This window comes from Fusarium phalaenopsidis (genome assembly GCF_050370095.1).
Source record: "Fusarium phalaenopsidis strain FUZ10S chromosome Unknown contig_32286, whole genome shotgun sequence".
In the NCBI taxonomy this organism is placed as follows: domain Eukaryota; kingdom Fungi; phylum Ascomycota; class Sordariomycetes; order Hypocreales; family Nectriaceae; genus Fusarium; species Fusarium phalaenopsidis.
In genome coordinates, this window is record NW_028145413.1 from 233,569 (window position 1) to 255,167 (window position 21,599).

At 51.4% G+C, this 21,599-nt stretch overlaps 10 protein-coding genes across 10 annotated transcripts; 5 read left to right on the forward strand and 5 right to left on the reverse strand.

The window, feature by feature from the left end:
* Window positions 1–2,065: 2,065 nt before the first annotated feature.
* LRP88_02352 (FAD-binding oxidoreductase) lies at window positions 2,066–4,122 on the reverse strand (the record flags this gene model as incomplete). Its single annotated transcript, XM_083239004.1, has 6 exons — window positions 2,066–2,182; window positions 2,238–2,302; window positions 2,356–3,343; window positions 3,412–3,619; window positions 3,691–3,783; window positions 3,851–4,122. The coding sequence occupies 6 exons, from the start codon at window positions 4,120–4,122 to the stop codon at window positions 2,066–2,068; spliced, it is 1,743 nt and encodes a 580-aa protein (XP_083104134.1).
* Window positions 4,123–4,584: 462 nt separating this feature from the next.
* LRP88_02353 (uncharacterized protein) lies at window positions 4,585–5,679 on the forward strand (the record flags this gene model as incomplete). Its single annotated transcript, XM_083239005.1, has 1 exon — window positions 4,585–5,679. The coding sequence occupies one exon, from the start codon at window positions 4,585–4,587 to the stop codon at window positions 5,677–5,679; it is 1,095 nt and encodes a 364-aa protein (XP_083104135.1).
* An 878-nt stretch (window positions 5,680–6,557) lies between these two features.
* Window positions 6,558–7,158, reverse strand: LRP88_02354 (uncharacterized protein; the record flags this gene model as incomplete). Its single annotated transcript, XM_083239006.1, has 2 exons — window positions 6,558–6,748; window positions 6,801–7,158. 2 exons carry the CDS (start codon window positions 7,156–7,158, stop codon window positions 6,558–6,560), a joined length of 549 nt encoding a protein of 182 aa, XP_083104136.1.
* A 353-nt stretch (window positions 7,159–7,511) lies between these two features.
* Window positions 7,512–8,547, reverse strand: LRP88_02355 (NAD(P)-dependent oxidoreductase; the record flags this gene model as incomplete). The annotated part of the gene is made up of 2 exons (XM_083239007.1): window positions 7,512–8,264; window positions 8,323–8,547. 2 exons carry the CDS (start codon window positions 8,545–8,547, stop codon window positions 7,512–7,514), a joined length of 978 nt encoding a protein of 325 aa, XP_083104137.1.
* Window positions 8,548–8,839: 292 nt separating this feature from the next.
* LRP88_02356 (MBL fold metallo-hydrolase) lies at window positions 8,840–9,740 on the forward strand (the record flags this gene model as incomplete). Its single annotated transcript, XM_083239008.1, has 3 exons — window positions 8,840–9,166; window positions 9,226–9,662; window positions 9,716–9,740. The coding sequence occupies 3 exons, from the start codon at window positions 8,840–8,842 to the stop codon at window positions 9,738–9,740; spliced, it is 789 nt and encodes a 262-aa protein (XP_083104138.1).
* A 1,693-nt stretch (window positions 9,741–11,433) lies between these two features.
* LRP88_02357 (uncharacterized protein) lies at window positions 11,434–11,877 on the reverse strand (the record flags this gene model as incomplete). The annotated part of the gene is made up of 1 exon (XM_083239009.1): window positions 11,434–11,877. One exon carries the CDS (start codon window positions 11,875–11,877, stop codon window positions 11,434–11,436), a length of 444 nt encoding a protein of 147 aa, XP_083104139.1.
* A 506-nt stretch (window positions 11,878–12,383) lies between these two features.
* On the forward strand, window positions 12,384–13,442 carry LRP88_02358 (uncharacterized protein; the record flags this gene model as incomplete). The annotated part of the gene is made up of 1 exon (XM_083239010.1): window positions 12,384–13,442. The coding sequence occupies one exon, from the start codon at window positions 12,384–12,386 to the stop codon at window positions 13,440–13,442; it is 1,059 nt and encodes a 352-aa protein (XP_083104140.1).
* A 364-nt stretch (window positions 13,443–13,806) lies between these two features.
* Window positions 13,807–15,061, forward strand: LRP88_02359 (NAD-binding of NADP-dependent 3-hydroxyisobutyrate dehydrogenase-domain-containing protein; the record flags this gene model as incomplete). The annotated part of the gene is made up of 4 exons (XM_083239011.1): window positions 13,807–13,843; window positions 13,910–14,085; window positions 14,140–14,728; window positions 15,051–15,061. 4 exons carry the CDS (start codon window positions 13,807–13,809, stop codon window positions 15,059–15,061), a joined length of 813 nt encoding a protein of 270 aa, XP_083104141.1.
* A 323-nt stretch (window positions 15,062–15,384) lies between these two features.
* On the reverse strand, window positions 15,385–16,706 carry LRP88_02360 (FAD-dependent oxidoreductase; the record flags this gene model as incomplete). The annotated part of the gene is made up of 4 exons (XM_083239012.1): window positions 15,385–15,429; window positions 15,493–15,766; window positions 15,821–16,137; window positions 16,197–16,706. The coding sequence occupies 4 exons, from the start codon at window positions 16,704–16,706 to the stop codon at window positions 15,385–15,387; spliced, it is 1,146 nt and encodes a 381-aa protein (XP_083104142.1).
* Window positions 16,707–20,113: 3,407 nt separating this feature from the next.
* On the forward strand, window positions 20,114–21,576 carry LRP88_02361 (3-oxoacid CoA-transferase; the record flags this gene model as incomplete). Its single annotated transcript, XM_083239013.1, has 2 exons — window positions 20,114–21,385; window positions 21,439–21,576. The coding sequence occupies 2 exons, from the start codon at window positions 20,114–20,116 to the stop codon at window positions 21,574–21,576; spliced, it is 1,410 nt and encodes a 469-aa protein (XP_083104143.1).
* Between the last annotated feature and the right edge of the window lie 23 nt (window positions 21,577–21,599).

The following is a 21,599-nucleotide window of genomic DNA, read 5'->3' on the forward strand; positions in this document are numbered from 1 at the left end:
GGAACCAAATGTACCAATGTATAAAATCCGTTCTCAGCCATAGCTGTAGACACCAGCTCGTCGTCACCGCTTAAAACGGTGAAAAGGGTCAATAACAGTTTTGTTTGCACAAACCAGATTGGGTAGTCGGCATGAGACACTGAACTGTGACTTGCCGAGGTCATCTGTACCCGAGGTTAGCCAGTCCTTCCGATATTCACAGCGGATAACGCACCTGTTCGATAGAGCGTACAGTGATATCATATAAACCTTTAGCTCTCCGTCGATCAAGGCGATACAATGCACCAATGCTACACATGATGAGGAGCAGCGGACTTGGAGTTGTTGTCGGGGTAAAAGTTGGGCGGTGAATTATAGGGAAGTGGCCATGGAAACAGTCCATGTAGCTGGAAAGGAAGCCCTGACAGAGTTTTTCCGTGGGAATCTCCTCGAGCTGGTGTTTTGGGACATGACGCTGCTCTAGATCTTGGCAGATCCAATCGCGTACATGCACATCGGTGGTTAATGCTTCGTTCAAGCTGCAATTCCTTTCCTTGGGTACGTGCGGATTCGTGGGTGTCGCGTTTGCCCGATGGTCCCGAGGACTGGAGCGATGCGTATCTTGGACTCGCAGGGCTTCGTCGGTCAAGGTGGCATGCGGCTCACTGGAGGTTCCAGCCGTACTCATTATAGGTGTTGCAGTCCAAGAAAACTCCATCCAGCCAGGGACCTCGATCTGATCAAAATGCGTGACGTCGAAGAAGTCATCAGGCAGAGGACCGAAATCAAGCAGAGGCATGCCTAGCTGGCCCTCTGCGGAGTCTTGAAGAGCCGGAGGATCCGGCATCGCTGGGGCTTGTTGCTGTGGACTCTGGTGTCGTGGGTACTGAACTCGATATGGCGGTTCGCAATCCTGCCCATTTACACTCCGATTGTCCGGTGGCTCGCTGCCGACATGGGACGCAGTCGATCCGTTGGGAGAATCGATCGCAAGGCCGTTATGAGACCTCGCCGAGGGGGAGACGCCGGGGCTGCGGCACACTGGCACACTGGTCGACGTGCGTCGGGAGGGTGGTGTTGGCATGGAGTGGTGACGGGCAGCAGGTTGCGGGCCATTTATCGCGCCGACGGATTCAAAGTGTCTTCCGCCGTCCTCATCGACGCGACTCGGCCTTGGGGGTAAAGGGTCTGTATGGTGGCATGTTGTCGGTATCCAAGCGTTCTCGTCGAGCGACGAGACGGGTTCTAACAATGAATCGCGACGAATGGTAGGATGCTGAGCACAGTGCACCTTGTTCCCCTCGTTGGCCGATGCAACCAAGACTTCGGGCCGAGCATGGGGATTCGTCCGAGTCCATTTGTCGGCATGCAATGTCCGTTCGTGGCGAGTGACGAGATCTCTGATGATGGCGAGAAAAAATATCAGAGGTAAGCTTAAGTTCATGCAAGTCAATAAGCATAGGGGCAGATAGGAGTCTTACTTGCGCGAGTAGCTTTTCCGACAGTAGCGGCAGGAAAATGGTTTCTCGAGTGTATGTCTCCGTTCATGCCGGATACAGTGCTCACTGCGCTTAAAGGCCTTGGGGCAGTGGCCACACTTGTATTGGCGAGGAGACGGGCTAGGCCGCTGGCTGGTAGGGTCTTGATCGTCAGATGCCATGCTGATGGCAGGTGAATATATCTTGGGATAAGGAGGATAGAAAGGAAACGGGGGTGGTGGACATTGGAAATACCCCAGATTTTTGGACGCGTTCAGCCGGACGGTGAAAAACGCGGGGAAAAGGGACGCCACCCCCAGTGAGGAATGGCTGGTGGGCCACCCTGTGATTATCATGGTACGGGGCGGAGGGATCAGTAATATTATTTCACGCTAACTACGGAATGATACGTAAGTTGCCCTATTGCAACGGTGCATCTAAGCGGTCACGGCACAGGGCAAAAGATTGGGCCATAATCGCTATTGCAGCAATTACAGAAGGTGCTTCAGCTACTAGGGGAACCAAACCGTAACACACACAACTTCATAGAAATAATACAGCCATAACACGACTAAAACATATACCTAAGCTTCAATAAAACTGATGCTCTACAAATGACTAGCCTGCTTCTCCGGAATTGCTCCACCTTCCCTTAGATGCCGGTACCTTTCGGGCCAGATCCCGGATTTTCCGGGTGCCAGGATACCGTTCGGGTCGACAGCGTCCTGGACAAGTCAGCCACGTCTTCATTTCACGCAGGTCACCGTAGAACTCGCTTACCTTGAGCTTCTCGATGAAGCGGTTGTAGGCGTGATTGTTGAAATCGCTCAAGCCCGCGATGAGATCTAAGTAGTCAACGTCAGGAGGAAGGCCACTTGTCTTTGAAAGCTCTGCTTACCCATGTGGTTGACGTGTGCGCGGTACATGCCATAGCCTCGCTTTTTGCTCTCGGCGTGGAAGTTGTGGTAAAGCTTGTGGATCTTGTTTCGATGGTCGGGGTCTTCCTGGTTGAAGGTGAACATGTTGACCATGATGACGTGCCGTTCGTGCATGAAAAAGTCTACCATAGGCTCGACTCCAGCTGCTTCATAGTGAGGCCTACAGGCACGTATCCACTCGAGCACCATCTTGCCCGAGTTAGGGATGATGGGGGCGTAGTCGCCGTGGGCTGCCTTGCCTCCGCCTCCTCGTGGCAGCGCCCAGCCTACCAATGGAAGACTCCAAAGGCTTGGGATACCAACCAAGAGACTCCCATTGTCATTTGGGATAGCCTTGTTGTCAAGGAGCTCTCCATTCTCACCCTCGAAGAAGTTGCCGACGAGGGTGGCCTGGGGAACCCTCTTGGCCACAACCTCCTTGATCTCTTCGAACTGGGCTTGGATGATCCTCTTCGGACCGTAAAGTCCCCAGCGGCCATGCCAGTAGCTCATACCCTTCTCCTTGCGAATCTCCTCCAGCTTCCATGGAGGAATAGGGCCCTCGCCTTGCCAATAGTCGGACCTCCTTCCAAACATGCAAAGCTGCTCGAGCAAGCTCATGACCCAGACGAGGTTAGGAATAACACCGGTCTGGCGAAGGTGCCCCAGGACATCAACCAGGGGCTCAATATCCTCAAAAGCTGGAACGCCAATCGTGCATTCCATGAAAGCAGGCGGTTGTGGAGTCAGCCAGATGCTGAGTTTGGTGACGATGCCCAAGTTGCTCTGCAAAAAGAGACCCTCGATCGATGGACCAAAAGTAAATTTGGACAGGAAGGCCGAGGGCGAGCGAGTGATGCCAAATTGACCCGTACGCACGACATCTCCATCAGGGAGCAGCACCTCAAGCCCGGCAATCGATTGGTGATGTGCGGAATGAGAGCCGAAGCCAGTACCACGGTCCAGAGTCTGCCAGAAGGGACCCGTGTCAGCACGCAGAAGTCCTGGCTATCAACAAGATTCGAATGGACGCTTACATTACCAGTTACACTTCCCCATCCAAGAGAGGGAGTGCTTGGCCACACCTTTTTTCCATGCAAAGCGCAATAATCACCCAACTCCTTGAAACTCACGCCTGGCTCAACCACAGCGTAGGAGAAGTCGTCGCTAACCTCGAGAACTCGGTTCATGCGATGAAGGTCAAAAGCGATGGACCCATTGACTCGGGCAGACGGCCCCCCGTAGCTATACATTAACCATCAGCTTGTGCGCCTGGAGCCTGAGGCTCAACCATTGAACAGGAGGACAAGGCTCACCCTAGGTTCTTGCCTCTGGAGAAAGCCCAGACCGGGATGCCGTATTTGTTGGCGACCTTGAGAGCCTGCTTAGCTTCCTCGAGCGAAGAGGGACTGGACGCAGGAACATGTCAGTGCTGCTGGGTTTCGATTCGTGCCGCTTTTCAACAAGGGTACCTACCAAACGGCCGCGCTCGGCATTCTCCTTCTCTCACTGTCGTCGATATAAATGTCGTAGGGATCGATGTAGTGAGAGAGAGCATCGCCGATAAAGACATGATCTTTGCCGACGGCGTCGACAAACTCGGCCAGGGCCTGTTCAAAGGTCTCCCTCTTCACGTTGGGGGGCAGCACAGACTCGATTGGGTAGCCTTTCGGGGCTGCAAACGTCGCCAAGTGAGCCTCCTCATACTCGGGCTGAGCGTATGTGTCTTTGGGGGTGCGGGTCGTCATTCTTGGCTTTTCGGTTGCGAATCCGGTCTGAAGAGAGAAGTTGTAGTTGGTGATCCAGTAGAAATCCCATCGCGCGTATTTGTAGCCTTGCCGCGAGGAGTAATGGCATGATGGTTGGCCGGAATGTGGAGGAGAGAGTAGTCTAGTGTAGTTAATATGTGGAGAGTGGGTGAGACCCTGGAGACACCCCACACTCCTCCACAGACTGTTTGATGGAGATGGCCTTTCTGGGGTAATGCCATGGGATCACCCTAAGCACAATGGCTAGCCCCAGTCATAGCAGTCAGCGTCTCTACTGAGGCGAGTCGGTGTATCTCGCGCTGACGCCCATCAGTACGTTTGCAACTGCACCCTTGCTCTACCGTTCTAGGGGGCACCGCAGGCAATCGTTTCCTCATACCAGCTACCTCTACGCATGCACCCGCGTAAACAATGGTGCACCCTCCGGAGCCGTCGACAACCATGCTGGCCGCTGTCGTCGAGAAGTTCGGCGAGCCGTACCGAATGAGACGCATCTCACGACCATCGTCGCCGCAAGGCCAGGACATACTGCTCAAAGTCCTCGCCGCCTCATACTGCCACACAGATGCTGTGTTTGCCTCTGGTGAACTATCCCAGACCTTGCCACGCATTGGTTGCCACGAATTTGCCGGACAAGTGCTCGAGGTCGGGCCAAACGTCCCAAAGACTCGTGGCATCTTTGTCGGCCTTCACGTCGGCGTCCCAGGTCGAGCCTATCATCCATGCGGGATGTGCTACGAGTGCCAGAATCCAGGCCCGGATGAGATAGGCTACTCCCCATACTGTCCACGGGCAGGCAATCTAGGCTTGACAGAGGATGGTGGTTTCCAGGAGTTCTGTCTCGTCGACAGCCGTCAAGTCGCACCTCTCCCCGAAGGCCTCTCGCCGCTACAAGCAGCACCGTTGATGTGTGCCGGTCTTACTATCTGGTCAGCCTTGCGTCATGACGCGGTGCAGCGCGCAAGTACGGTGGGAATCCTTGGCGCTGGCGGAGGGCTTGGACACTTGGGTGTTCAGTTCGCTGCACGCCTGGGCAAAAGGGTCCTGGCCATTGATGCGAATGATGCGGCATTGGCGCATCTCAAGCAGGTCAAACACAGCCTGGGCTCTGCTGGGACCTCGGTTCATGTGGCAGATGCACGCACCGTGAATGTGGATGAGATCAAAGGCATCTGGGAGGAGTCATCGACAAAGCTTCCCACCGAGATCGGCCTCGATACTATCATCCTGCTACCAGAGTCGCAGAAGGCTTTTGATCTAGGGATGCAGCTGTTGAGAAATCATGGCACGATGATTGTACTTAGCTTTCCGAAAGAGAAGCTCTCCGTCAGTGCTCATGACTTGGTCTTCCGAGATATCAGGCTGGTTGGAAGTTTGGTCGGAAGGAACGTGCAACTCAGGGAGATGCTGGGATTTGTCGTAAAAAGTGGCGTGAAAGCTTCGGTCAAGGCATATCCCTTTGAGCAGCTCAATGAGCTAGTAAGGGATAGCGAGCAAGGAGTCAGCGGGAAACTTGTCATCGACATGACTCTGTAAATAAACAGCAATACCCAAGTTCGCGGTGAGGACTGGATGGAAACATACTATATACGTATTTGAGTGAGAGATTTGCTTCCATTACTACAAAACATCTGGCAGACTTCCGGTCTCACTGGACATCAATAAACCCTTTGCCTTCGTCCCACACAATAACCTTGTCCTCACGCCTCAATCCTTGGACGAGCGCCTTACGACCAGGGCTGTCCCCCTTAGGAAGTTCATTCAAAAATGCCCATCTTGTATTCTCCTTATATCCAGCTGTCTTCCAGTCATTAATGTCTTGATCGGGGTCGATGTTGTATATAGGCAACGTTTCAAACAAGGCGGCGTCGTGGGCGAGGCAGATGAAGACTCCTGGATAGGCGTCCAAGATTCGTAATTTATCGATGCTAGCCTGTGCAGCGTCACCGTGTATGTATACAGTCCCAGGAACTCTAGAGACCTTGTAGAATGGATTGGTGCGAGAGGCGTCGGAGTCCTCAACAGAACAGGTTCTTGCGGCGGGATGATGAGCTGTAAACACGGAGCAAGGGCAAAAGCTTGGATAGTAAGAATCCAGCTGGTCGCTCGGTATATCTGCAGGCAACGGCAGATAGGGTGTTGGCCGGAATGCTCCAGCAAAGTGGCAAGCGTCAGCTCCCATGAAAATGAAGGTATCTGGCGTCGTTCTTGCGAGCCCGCAAATGTGTCCAAGAGCATGCTATCACGCTGTGAGCTCAACAACCGAAAAATGGTTTGGAAGGCAAAAACAAACCCCAGGAACATCTAAGAGATAGAAAGAACCGTCTCCGAAATAATCATGAGCAGTGAAACCGGCAACCGACGTGTCGAACTCGGGCTCGTGGATTCGATGCCCTCTGCCAACAGGCCCAGAATTAGCCGCTGGTAGTCTTTGAAGAAATCACCAACCTTAGATCACTCGCCAGTACTGGGCTGTCTGGCTTCTCCGGCCAGCCTGGGGCAAATTCCGCAGTGAAGCCTGGTCCCACCACAATGTCGACCGAGGCCGGGAACTTGGATCCATCTCCAATATGGTCCCAATGCCAGTGGCTCCACACGATCGACTCTGGGCAGCATGCCATGTTAGCCAATGATTAATATGAAGGGATCTGACATACTAAGATTCTCCAGATCAAAGCCTGAACTGGCTAGGATCTCGTCCACACCGTGGTCGACCTGCATCCCCACAAGGTTACTGGCAATCATCTTGTTCGTCTGAGGCGAGCCATTCCAAAAGTCTTTTCGAGAACCACAATCAAAAAGAACATATTCAGACCCAAGATCCGTCTTGTGCTCGAGCAGAAAACACATGGTGTTGAGGTTGAGCGTTGAGTGGTGGGCGATGGGAGGCTGGATGAAAACTGCAGCGTTGCAGACCATACGTGTCGTGGTGTCGACTGCCTGGACTCGCACTGTTGCTGAAGAAGCAGGCAGATCCAGGCCTGGGAATGGAGCAGGCTTGATCTCGTGGGTCATGATTGTCAGCGTCAACGGGCGTAGGGACGTAGCTCAGGATGGAACTTGCTATGGGCACAGTAACACAGTGCTTTAGGGACACGTCGAGGCTTTATTTCTCCTCGAATGAAGGATATCAGGAACACTCCACATCCCCCACCTTCAGAACTCGGGGTAAATACGTTGAATCGCCGTTTAGGTCAAGCTTGGGGATAACGCTCGTTAGTGTCCTTAACCCCTAGTGTTTTTGTATCTTTTATATTCAACAATATTTCCGTTTTCTATCTGTGAACCTATACAGCTACTCAATACTCTTCTGCCGAGTTTATCTATCTACCTGATATTCTTCTGCCAAATCAGTACAATTCTCCAAGTCACTTCGCTCCCTCCTCAGACCCCCCCAAGTACCTGAACACAACCCTACAATCCAGATCCTTGCAATCCGGAGCCTCACTAGCAGCCGTGTACACTCCCAAGATGGTTGATCCTAAAGCATTTCTTGAGCCCAGCCTTCTTGCCATACTGACAGCCAACGAAACATCCTTCTTCATCAACTGTACCCTAAACCCTCCTTTGTATCCATTAGAGGCAGGTGCCTTTGGACAAACACCCGGGACGGGGTTAAACTTGTCACAGATAGTGTTTTGAGCCGTTCCGGCGCTAAAGACGGATGCTAGGACATGGGCGTCGACGCCAGCACGCATGCCCATATCCATTGCCTCGGAACAGGCGATTGCAATGGCTCCGGATAGATAGTTGTTGGAAAGCTTCGCTGAGAGGCCCAGAGATGGTCCACCACAGGGGATCACCTTACCACCCATGGTGGAGAGCAGTGCAGTCAAACGAGAAATATTGGGATCCGACTCGGAGCAGCCGAGGAAGAATGCCATTGAAGCATCGACGGCCCCGATCACTCCGCCGCTGACAGGGGCATCATAGAATAAGCTTTGTGGAGATTTCTTCAGGACCTGCTCTTTGATATAGAGATTGGTGCTCGTGTCAATCGTGGAACAGTCGATCAGGAGTTTGGCCGTCGAGATGGAAAATGCACTGAGAATTCCCGAATCTGGATCAAGGTACGCAGACCTGACATGAGCGCCTTCGGGCAGCATAGTCAAGATCACATCCTGTGGTAATGAAGCAGTTAGCATGAAAAGAACTATGAGTCCTTCATCTTGCACTTACGCATTTCTCGGCGACTTCTTTGGCGCTTGCACACTTGAAGATCGAATCAGGGAACAGAGCCGCTGTCTCGTCGACCACTGCTGTGACGATATCATAGATGTGAATTTGAGATCCTTTTGGCAACTTCTTTGCGAGATTGATGACCATTGGCTTTCCCATGGCACCAAGGCCGATGAAGCCCACAGAGGTGGCCGGTGAGTCATGGGCCAGTGACGCTATGATCATTTTTGCTTCCACGCAATCCCGTTTAATGGCTTGGTCTGGATACGAATCAAAACCCAGAACAGACTTCTTATATGTGGCGGTCCGAGACAGACAGCAGTGACGTACAGCGTGTAGGGATGGAGCCCCGAGCGTGGGGTTGAGCAACCGGGACTTCAAAGTTCGGGGGCGGTGCGACACTCCATGTGGGGGAGGGAGAGTCATTGAAGAAGTGCTCCATGCTTAACATGCTGTCTGAGTAGCATGTACTTGACTCTTCAACACGCCAGACGTCAACAAACCACATCAGGCTGCCATGGCCCTCTCAACAGTCCAGGTTCATGCCCTCTCTGGAGGCCGCTTCACTCTTCCAGAAACTCAATTCGTGAGCCCAGCATCCAGCACAGCCCGCAAGACAGTTCCGTCGCTGTGCTTTCTCATCCAGCATGCTTCTCTCACGACTGGTAAGACGACACGTATCGTCTTTGACCTGGGCGTCCGTCGGGACCCGAGCCGCTATTCAGAGCCCATCCGCCGTCATATCACCACCCGGCAGCCCTTGGCAACGGATCCTGATGTTGTCAAGAGCCTCAAGATGGGCGGGCTGACGCCGGACGATGTCGACTATGTCATATACTCTCACGTAACCACGCCCTGCACCCGCTTCCCTTGGGCTAAATGTCTTTCTGACCTTGAGACCAGGTTCACTGGGATCACGTCGGCGAGCCGACCGACTTTCGCCGCAGCTCCTTCGTCGTTGGGCATGGATCTCTTGACTTGCTACAGGGAAATGTATCAAGTCTACGTGGAGGTCATTCCTTTTTCGAACCAGATCTGCTTGATCCGCATCGAACTATACAGCTTCCAGATCCAGAGGCGTCCTACACAGCACGGGATGAAGCGCAGGTATCCGGCATCAACTTTGGCGGGCCGTGGCGCCAGTTTGACAGCCTACCCTCAACCCTGGATATCTTTGGGGATGGGAGTCTTTACATCGTCGATGCCCCCGGTCACCTTCCCGGACATATCAACCTTCTTGCACGCACCCGTGAGAGCGAGAGTGACACCAAATGGATCTACCTTGCCGGCGATGCCTGCCACGATCGCCGCATCATGCGTCACGAAAGAGAGGTCGGACAGTGGCAGGATGCCCAAGGCCATACATGTTGCATCCATGTTGATCTCGAGAAAGCCAAGGCTACGATGGAGAGGATTAGGGACCTGGAAAGAAAAGGTATTGAGACTATCTTTGCGCATGATGTGGAGTGGGAAATCAGGAACAAGAATAGCCATCGTTTTTGGGGGAGTTGATCCACAGGCCGGGTTTCTGGAGGATGTGGTAGAAACGTTTCCCCTGCAGATCCAACGATCCAGAATATGAGAGCTGTGCCTAATTCACCTGAGCCAACTCCACCGTGATCCACGGAACACGCCCATCTCTACCCGTGCTTTCCCTATCCAAGCCTTCAGGTGGAATGCGCTCGCTGTGAGTATGTGGGGTAGCCTAGAACCCCACGCTGTTAATACGCCTAGTAGTGGCCATGCCCGTTCCCATGGAGCTGCTTGGCAAGAGAATAACAATCACACCCCACTCTACATCCAGACGGTTACCTGCCTTTGTCCCAATTATAAGTATCAGCTTATCAATTAATTTGAGTAGTGTATTGGTGAAAAGGGCCTCCTCTCTTCGGCGCTGATCACCCATCATCTTCCCCACAAGCCAGAACAGTACGCTTCCCGCATTCTTGATTCTTGCACACTCAGACCTCACCAGCCATATCTGACATCGTGCCAAGGCTCCATACCCCAGACACCATGCCATCTGGCCAGCAGGAAGCAAATTTGAAGGCCAAGTTCGTCATCGAACTAGGACAGGATGCCTTTCATTCTGGTTGGAAATCGATCCTTGAGCTAGATCCAAGACTCTTCAGCGCAGGCCTGTCCTTGGCTCGTGTACCACATCAGAAAACCAATCTATCGCCGAAGGAGCAGGCTTTTGTTGCACTTGCCGTTGACAGCGCCGCGACGCATCTCTACACTCCAGGAATCCATACACATATCAAGACTGCATTGAGAGAAGGTGCTAGTGTGAACGAGGTCATGGAGGTTATTGAACTTACAAGCACTCTCGGCATTTATGCTTGTAATGTCGGGGTTCCGGTACTGGTAGAGGTTTTAAAAGAGGAAGGGAAGTTCCTGGAAGAGGTCACCAGGCCATACGACGCGAGACAGCTGCAACTGAAGAGAGAATTCACTGCGAAAAGAGGGTATTGGCATGAGACTTGGGAAGAACTCTTGAGACTTGACCCCGAGTTCTTCGAGGCTTATTTGGAGTTTTCTGGCGTACCATGGGCTAGTCTAGACGACGGAAAAGAGGAAAGGAAGGGATATCTAACACCCAAGGTGAGTTCATCTCAATCGATCTCTGAATGAGACTTGTAATGACGACAAGGCATATCAAAACTAACGCAAGTGTAGATGAAAGAGCTTATCTACTGTGCTTTCGATGCATCATCAACGCACCTCTACATCCGCGGGCTCAAGCTACACATGAGAAATGCTCTTGGATATGGTGCTACGCCGCAGGACATTCTACATGTCTTGGAGATTGCAAGCCAACTGAGCCTACAAACAGCTTATGTGGCAGGTCCCATTCTGCAGGAGCTGTCTGGAAAGGGTGATCCCGAAGTGTAATAGATAGATGCTTGTAGAAATGATGCATATATTTAACCTCGAGTTTGGCACGTTAGAGATTCAGGGATGCTTCAGCAGACGAAGCTAAGCACAAAGACTGTTTACATTTTTCTCATTGTCGGTGCAGCGTATGAAAGCAATGACACGACTCAGCATCTTCGTTGCTCTGACGAGCAAGTAACCTATTTATGCTACTATACGGAGGCTCTGCCTTCACTACGCCTTGTTCCCAAGCTCCCTCGCCTTCTCGCCCGTCTCACTCATCTCGTTGAGTACTCTCTCAGCAATCTTCATAGCCTCCACGCCAGCCGGGACACCGCAGTAGGTAGTGCAGTGAAGGATCGCTTCCCGTATCTCAAGCTCTGTCAGGCCATTGTTCCTCGCCCCACGAACGTGGACAGCGAGCTCTGGCCCACGGTTAAGAGCCATAAGCATACCAATGTTGAGCAGACTCCGTTGCTTCTTCTCCAGACCAGGTCGTGTCCAAGCGTATCCCCAGCACCACTCTGTAACGAGCTCTTGTCCGGGCTTGGAGAACTCGGTGGATCCGTTGGCGAGGGCGCGATCGACATAGGCGTCGCCGACGACGCTGCGGCGCATCTTCAGGCCCTGTTCGAACAGTTCCTTGTGGAGCGCGTCGAGTTTGCTGTCTTGACTCATGGTGGTAGACGACGTAATCAAGTTCAATAACGGTCGAAAAGCGGCTTCTTGTATCGTTTAAACGAGGAGAGCGGAATGATATCTCGGCTGATTGGTCAATACGACGTGAACAGGTCAACGAGAGGGGGGTCAGTTACCAGAACAGTCACGGCAATACGAAGAGGATGTGGTTGCGTCTTTCCCAGTAGAAATGATGAAAGAAGGCCGCTGGAAATTGTGAAGACTAAGGCTGGTACTTGAAGAAAGTCGGTCATCGGTTATCTACTACCGAAGGCGTGGGGCATCGTCGTGGGGGATCTTGCAGCACAACGCAATGTGGAGAGACATTGGGGCTCCCTTTCAACGACCACAGGGTCTACGCCCTCGGTTTGTTCACCCCGCATTCGGCATGCAAGTTGCACTGTTAAAGAAGACCTCCAAGAGTCAGTTTTCGAAATGGTTGACGTCCGAATACTCTAAACTGATTAACCCAAACCTACATCCCGTGTCTCATCTCACAACCAACCATGACTGCCAACTCAGGTTCAGGCACGCCTGCCTACGTCATGGTCTCGGCTTTGGACGCCGGCCACATTACACTTCCCGAGAGGCTGTTCGTGACGGATGCGGACCCCAGCCTTAGAGTCACGGTGCCTTCGCTCTCGTTCCTCATACAACATCAGTTCTCGTCCCTCACAGACCAAAAGACGACCCGCATTGTCTTTGACCTGGGTGTCAAACGCGACCTGACTGGCTATCGAGAGATGCAGCTCGCTCATGTGGCTCAGAGACAGCCCATCATAACGGACCCAGACTGCGCTGACAGTCTGCGCAAGGGCAACCCCGACAGTAAAGCCTTGGGCGGGAACTTCAGTCAGCAGCTTCTAGACCCAGGCAAAGATATTGACTTTGTCATTCTTAGCCACGCCCACTGGGACCATGTCGGCACGCCATCTGACTTCAGCAATGCCACTTTCATCGTGGGATCGGGCACCCTGGACCTTCTAAAGAACGGTGCCGGGCCGCTCTACCCAGCCGAACTATTCAACCAAGACGAGCTGCCACGGCTGCGAACAGTTGAACTCCCGCCGGTCAAGAGGCACCACAGCAATGAGTACAATGACACTCCCCACGCCCCAAAGCACACCGACACACCCGCCCAAAGTGTGGCAAATCTGCCCCAATCGGCCAGTCAATGGGCGTGGCAACCACTGTCTGTCTTTCCAAACGCCCTCGACTTCTTTGGTGACGGAAGCTTGTTTGTCATTGACAGCCCAGGCCATCTTTACGGCCACGTGAACCTTCTTGCCCGTCTCTCGGAAGCTAGATACCTCTATCTTGGCGGCGACTGCTGCCATGACCCTAGGATCCTGAGCGGGGAAAAGGATATCGCAATGTACGACGACGGCAGGGGAGGGGTGAGAAGTGTCCATGTGCACACCGAGACCGCGAGGGCGACCCTAGATAACATCTCCAGTTTCTTAGGGGACAGGGGGAGCGGAAATGTGCAGATAGAGGTTGTCTTGGCGCATGACAAGGCATGGAGGGAGAAGAACCGACACAGGTTTTGGCCAGGGACACTCTGATTAAGGTGGTCAGCACTACTCCTGGATCAATAATGCAGCCAGATAGCTGAGGTTTTGCCGATAATGCAGTCAAAGATCTGAGTAATGAATATACAAGATACAGCTAGTGAAATCCTACATGCCGATCAGTTCAATTCCAACAGCGGGGTCCTCCAACACCCCACATCCATCGCCGGCATGGTTGAGGCCATCACCGAGTGTGGGGTAATGTGTGCTAAGATGTTATAATTACCACTATTTGGTGTGATGGATTGTCTTAACAAGGCTCTACATCGTTCTGTACTTCCATTCCCCAAGCTGGCCATTTCGATCCCGTCTGGAGAGCAAGCCGCATTGCCAGTCACTACCCAATAACAACACGAAGATGGCTGCTTCACCATCAGACACGGTGGCATTCATTGGTCAGAGACTCCCCTCCGAACTGGGTGTGAGATGCACATAGACCAAGTCGACTAACCTGGCTTTAGGCCTTGGGGTGATGGGCTACCCAATGGCGCTGAACCTGCACGCCGGTTTGGGCTCGGACAAAACCCTCCTCATCTGCGACACAAATCTGGAAGCGTTGGACAGATTCGAAGCCGAGGCAAGGGGCAAGGCGACGATCAAGATAGTTTCCAACGGCTTTGAAGCGGCCAAGGCAGCAGTGAGAACTATCTCATCTTCTCTCAAGTGGCCAGGCATTTTCTGACGACCCCAGAACACAGTTTTCACCATGCTACCAGGGTCTGGTGCCGTTGAATCGGTCTATTTGGACCCTCAAACTGGCATCCTCGCAGGCGCTGTGGCAGCTGCAGAGGAGTCAGGACGAAGCCCAGAACGCAAGATAGTAGTCGAATGCGGAACAATCGAGACCGACTGCATTCATTCTGTTGCAGCTTCGTGCCACGAGGTTTCCACTTCCAAGCTCTCGGACACCCTTGTCTTTGTTGACGCGCCTGTTTCAGGCGGGCCCATGGGCGCCAGTGCTGGCACTCTCACCTTCATGGTCGGTTGCGCACCATCCTTGTCAGATGAAGTATTTCCCATTGTCAAGTGGTATCTGGGGCACATGGGCAACCGAGAGGGCATATTTCTATGCGGGGACGTCGGCGCGGGTACAGCTTTCAAGATAATCAACAACTATCTAAGCGCCATCACATCTCTGGCCGCATCCGAGGCGCTCAACATTGGCGTGAAGGCCGGGCTTGACCCCAAGACGCTCACCGATGTCATCAATGCTAGCGGCGGCCAGTGTTGGGTTACAAGCAAGAGCAACCCAGTCCCGGGGGTTCAAGCCAACGTTCCGAGTAGCCGGGGCTATGAGGGAGGATTCAGGATTGAGTTGTGTGCTAAGGTATTGGGCATGGGGACCAAGTTGGCCGAGAGTGTCGGGGCGAGGACCATCCTGGACAAACCTACACAGCAAGCATTCAGCGAGGCAATGGGGGATGAAAGGTACTCTGGGAAAGATGCAAGGGTTGTTTACCAGTGGTTAAATAAGTCTACATAGATTGCATTTGGGCATCATGCCTTGAATGTGTTGATAACTGTATTTCTCTTGCTGGGTTGCCTCGGTGTGCCCTCTGGGCCCTGTGTTTCTTTCTCGTAGTATATGCCTAACACAGCCAGGGATTGCCTGACCTTTTAAATCACCCGACCATCATACTGCCACGAGATAATAACAAGTCTATCAACGAGGTTACGCCTTTCGCTATCAACTCATAGTGGTTAGTTCTTTGAAGAGATACATGCTTAAATAAACACATGAGGCAATCACACTGAAAAGAGGTGCACTTTGAGAACAAGAGAAGCAGAATGTTGGTAATGCAATAGATAGGCCGCTCTGGTTGAATGACACGTAAAGTTGAGTCCAGGCTCACCAAGAATGCGGTGTAATGGTTTTCGTTCTATACTAAGATATTGGTTTTGGACACTCGATTCTTCTCTGTGGAAGCAGAGAAGCCTACTTGTAGTATTGAGTGAAATCATGCTGGATGGCTTTGACCGCCTGCACCATGGTCAGTATTCAAGCCATACTGTTATCGAGTAAAAGAATCATGACAATACTCACATTTTGGAGCTCTTGGGAGCACGCTGGATCAGTCTCGGCTTTCTTGATCATCTGGAAGAAGCCATCCGTCTCGAGAGCTCGTTCAGGATCCACCTCGAACAACCTGCGCAAGTTGGAACTCGAAACTACGTCAATGACATCCAGCCACTTTTGTCTCCTGATCTCATTATATTTATCCAGAATCGTGGTGTCAGCCTTGTTCTCGTAGATGCCTCGGAGGCAATCATAGAGCCCACCGACATCGACGATCCCTCCGGTAAGGCCCAGGCCACCGCTGTTGGAATGGTGAGCATCAAGACCTCGACTGTGTAAACACAAGTGGCCTTACAAAGGGTTACAGAGATGCGCGGCGTCGGCTGCAAGCAGAAATCGCCCTTGACGCATAGACGTGGCCAAGCGTTGATGGACCTTGTAAGGGCTAAAGTTGACGAGCTTATAGTCGGACGGACTCGGATTACCGGGCAGCATGTCCCTGAACTTGATAGGCTGACGCTCCCGTAATTGCTCAAATGTGAGGCCGGGAAGCTCACCGTAACTTACTCGCCATAGCCCATCTTTTGTGATCTTGGCGGCCATGTAGTAGTGCTCAGGGTGCACAATAAAATTTGAATCATTCCATTTGAACTGGTCAAAGTCGTAGTACACCTGCGAAAATAGTCAGCGTCAACGGTCCCGGGGTATTAAAACACTTTGGGAAGACGGACATTCGTTGCCACAATCTGTTCGTCCCATGTCCTGCCCGGGAACTCCAAGTTGCCAAAAAGCGAACGGCGGATCTGGCTGTTGGCTCCGTCACAGCCAACGATATAGTCGGCGCTGAGCTTCTTCTCACCATCAGGAGTTTCGGCGACTACCCAGGCTTTGTCCTCGTTCTGGCCGATGCCAGTGACCCTGTAGTCAAACAGAATATTGACGTTTTTGTGCTTGAGGAGATGCTTTCTGAGAATTTCACCTAGTTGATCCAATGGCAGACAGACCATGCGGTCAGGGTCGTGAGACACGTTTCCGGCATCCAACGTCACTATGGGCGTGCCATCCAGCTTGCGCCAGGTGACGCCAGCTGGTATGAATCCTCGCTCACGAAGGTCATCACCGACGCCAGCTCGGTTGAGCTCATGCATCGAAGGTGCAGGATAGTGCGTCGCGCGTGGGTTCTTGTCCAGGTCGCTCTTCATATCAAGAAGGGTAACAGGGATTGAACTCTGCGCTAGCATCAGAGCTAGCAGAAGCCCAGATGGCCCTGCACCAACAATTATAACCTCGTATCAATGTCAGTCCGAGAGGTCAATAATTGAATGTCGATTCTGGTCTCTGCCTTACATCGTTGAAGCCGGGAGTAGGTGATGACATAGTGTGCTTAGGTGTATTGAGGAAGCTAAAGACTTTGCCGAGTATGGATCGCGACTATGAGCAAAGCCAATGGCCCCGGGTGGCAGCCTGAGTTATCTACTTGTTAACCGCTCAATACGTTCAGAGTTGTCATGTGTCTAATTATAGGAGCTTTTACTGACCCTCGCTCGTTTGGGGACTCGTATATCCCCACATGTACACCTGCGAAAAGAGCACTCCCCACATTGGCTAGGCCTGACGTGGAGTAAGCATCGAAACAGAGCCAAACAGAGTGGGGTTATTTGCCCCGAGCTGAGCAAGGATCGAGAACTGGTGAATGAGTTAAGGGAGGGCTGGAAGAGGGCACAAGTATTGGATGACCACCCACTCACGCCCAGGTCTCGAAGCTATAGTAATCAAGGAATATTTTATGTATTATAATTCAATAATAATTTTAGAAAAATAAAGATATCTGTAATATTACAAGATCTACTTAAAGAATATTAAACTAAAAAAGGAAGGAAAAAAACAAGGACATAGGGTGGGCGAAAGCCAGTATCTCAATTCAGCCAACACATCCTCAGTTGTGGTACTTCTCACAATCCATCCATTCACAGCCCACAAGTAAAAATAAAAAGGAATCATTGCAGTTTAGAACGTTCCCAACGCTGTCGAACGTTGGACATCATCATGGTCTGCAAGTATGGTTCGTTCCTTTCCGTCCTGTTGGCTTGACCACTTCATATCCGTCAGTCTCACCATCATCAGCTTCATACCAGGCGATGTTGGCAAAATGCAGTGTTCGAGTCAAGCCAGTATATTGGTTATAATCTAGACATCTGTAAGTATATAGGAAAACCTCTGTGATTCCCACGCCTTTGAATAAGTGACTCACCATAGGCGTACATGCCGTTTTTGAAATACCATCTTGTGGTCAGGTTATCGCCATCCCATGTGCCAAACCCGACGTTGATTCCGATTTTGCTGTAAACCTTGACTCCATCCAGCCATACCTCGTAAGCCCCATCTTGCTCTCGCGAGACACGCATGCGAATGACTATATCATGCCACTTGTCGCGTGTGAGATTTTCAGCGAGAACTCCACTGTCAGCTCTGCCACACGAAGGCCGATGTTCAGCAACAAGTGAGTTGTTCGTAATGCGCAGACCCCCGCACCACGAGGAGCACCTGCCTGGACAGAATTGCTGCGCAATCATCGTCTCTCGATCATCTGGGAAAGGAGTCGAGGCGGATGTCGAGGGGACGTAAACGCGAAAACCCTGCCAGCCTTCCTTTGCCATCTGGCCCACGTTTCTACGGGTGCCAGGTCTAAAAACACAAAGTTCAGCGCCACGATCATCGCGAGTACCATCATAATGCTTCTCATCAAAGAAAACATCGAGGACGCCATTATTGGCTGCGACTCTAGATGGGCCTTTCACATTGCATGATGAGAAAGGTGCTAGGGACCCATCAGAGAAATTGGAGAATTGAAGTTGTCCAGCGAGGACTAGAGAAAAGGTACTAAAAAGAATGTAGAGAATCATATTTACGAATGGATATGGGACAGAGGCCTCGAGTGGTGATGTCCATCTGCTTAAATATGATGGAAATGTTTATCTTTAAAATGGACCAGGGGCATGATACCATGAGTTAAGCGATGGACTCCTGAAACAACTGGGGGCGGGGGGCGCACTATTATGATACGAGGATACTGTGTATCATAATTTAATCTCGGTAGATCTAATATGACTAGCGGTTGTTTGTAATTGCTTCCTAAACAAGGACTCATTACATATATCGGAAAGTAGCTACCCTTATCGATCTAGACCTTCACTCAAGCTCCACAAGTATCCCCCATGATTTTAGTCCCCTCCACCTCTAGAATACAGACCGCCACAGCATCAGCTGTTTCGGTATCTACTGTATCTTCATACAGGGTAGAACTCTCTTTGAAGGCATCGAGGACACCCTGCATGCTGCTTTCAGAGCACACTCCGCGGTTCGCGAGACAAATAGTAAAGCCTAGCATCTTTTCCAGTGAGAACCCTAATATTTCGATAAGTCAGAACCCCGTGTTCGTGTCATAGACTGGATTTTAGAAATCACGTTTGGCGGGGTCAAACAACTTACAGGGGAAGCAATGTGGATATTTAGGATAGCAGTGCAGAAATGCACTAGCTGTCGAACCATGTAGATGAGGGGAATTGCAAGACTCACGTCGGTTATCTCTAAGCTCAGTCTCGAGACTTATGGAACGTTGTACTCGGTTTAACAAATGGTGGATTCGAGTATAGGGTCGGTGTGTGAGCGAAGAATGTTGGGTCTGTTCCTTATTTACCCTATATATCCCCATATAGGCAACCTTGGATCTTTTTCTGAGAGTGCAAGGAATTGCCTCTTTTAGCCCATGGCATTCTCTCCTAGGTCTTGAGACTGCGTTTACATTCCATGCACCAAATTTGTAATTGTAAAGTCCAAAATCCCACCAAGGCTGGTGCGTAGCTGTGAAGTGTATTGCTTTCCTAATTCAGCATGAAGTGAGAAGAAGCAAATAAGCGGCGACCATAATTGCATGAATTAATGCTAGCTAATCTGCAAGCTGGCAGTGTCACAGGCCCATCTTTTCATGCACTTATCTCGATCCTAACCACGTGTCTAGTAATACCATGGTGCCATGTAATACATCTGGACCCTCATATCCCATTGGGCGTGGGCATAGGTCTTAATAACACCGACCCCGCCGATTCCAGGAGTACAATGGACATTAACTAAGACTAGGGTTGTGTCCAATCCCAGGTGAACCACTCCGGTGCTAAGGGGCGTTCTAGCCACGGCCATCTTCCGCGGATAAGTTCCGAATAGGCTGTCTTGTTCAAACACGTTACCCATTTAACATCTTGGTTAAATACAATGAGATGCAATGCCGCGTTCCTATGTCAAGATACTTGTGTAGTATTTACTCAATCCGGCATCCTTGAGAAGTTCCCTAGAATCGGTCCGATATTGCTATTCTTGCTTCAAACTCAACAACACTCCGAGACAATGGCTTCGACAATAACTTATGCACGGTCACAAGCGTTTGCACGATATGCCCTCAATGTGAGTAACCTTTCTGCTCTTCGGATCGCTATTTTCTTTATTTGCTCCGGAATTTACCGATCCTCTGTTCTGAGCATCACATCTGATTCCCATTTGGGCAAACACCTTTTTCAGAAAATCATTCTCCATCACCGTTTCTCGCAATGAGATCAACAAAGTCATCCCATCGGCTGCGGAAGCCCTGAGGGATATGAAACCAGACACCACCCTTCTCTGCGGCGGCTTTGGCCTGTGCGGCGTTCCAGATTCGCTTATCAATGAAGTTCTCAACAAGCCCGATGTCAACGGTTTAACAGCTGTTTCTAACAACGCTGGAACTGATGACTTTGGTCTTGGGAAGCTTTTGAAGAGTAGGCAAGTGCGCAAGATGATTGCTTCTTACATTGGAGAAAACAAGACATTCGAGAAGATGTATCTTGCGGGGGAGATCGAACTGGAACTTACGCCCCAGGGAACCCTTGCAGAACGTTGTGCCGCTGGAGGAAAGGGTATTCCGGGGTTCTATACGCCTGCTGGTGTTGGAACTGTCGTTCAGAACGGAGACCTCCCCTCCCGGAACAACGCATCAGGGTCCTCGGGCAACGCCCAGTTCCCTGACCCCAAAGATGTCAAGGTGTTCAATGGCAAGCCCTATCTTCTTGAACACAGCATCGAGGGAGATTATGCCTTTGTGAAAGCTTTCAGGGCAGATAAGCTAGGAAATTGTCAGTTCCGCCTTGCAGCCCAGAACTTCAACGGCCCAATGGGTCGTAACGCAAAAATGACTATTGTCGAGGCCGAGCACATCGTTGAGCCAGGAGAGATTCCCCCAGAGTCGATCCATTTACCAGGCATCTACGTCAAGAAAGTCATTCAGAGCACGGCAGAGAAATCGATTGAGAAGTTCACATGGGCAGAGCAAGATGCCAAGGCCCTTGGACAGGGCGATGTGGCCACAAAACGAGAACGCATCGTTCGCCGAGCGGCCAAAGAGTTCAAAGATGGCATGTACGCCAATCTTGGAATCGGCATGCCTATGCTAGCAGCCTCATTCGTTGGCCCCGAAGTCGATGTCCAACTCCACTCTGAGAATGGCATCCTTGGTCTTGGGCCATACCCTTCCAAGGACAAGAACGAGGCTGATGCTGATCTCATCAACGCGGGCAAGGAGACGGTCACATTGAAGCCCGGAGCGTCTGTCTTTAGCAGCGACGAAAGCTTCGGTATGATCAGGAGTGGCCGTATCGACGTTACCATCTTGGGTGCTATGCAAGTCAGTGCCACAGGTGATTTGGCCAACTGGATGCTGCCCGGCAAGGTCAAGGGTTTTGGCGGTGCGATGGACCTTGTCAGTAACCCGAGCAAGACAAAGGTCATTGTCACCATGGAGCATACCGACAAGAAGGGAAATCCCAAGATCTTGAACCAATGTTCTTTTCCTCTCACAGGCCGGGCGTGTGTGTCGCGCATCATCACCGAGTTGGTATGTGGCGTAGATGAACCTCAACTCTTGAGTATTAAGCTAATTCTCAGTAGGCGGTTTTCGACGTAGACTTTGCATCGGGATTGACACTTGTTGAACTTGCCGATGATGTTACTATTGATGAGGTCAGGGCAAAGACTGAAGCTCCTTTTACAGTTGCTGATCCAGTCCTGCCCATGTCAGGGGTGTAAGGAGGAAATTTCTGTGGAGAGGG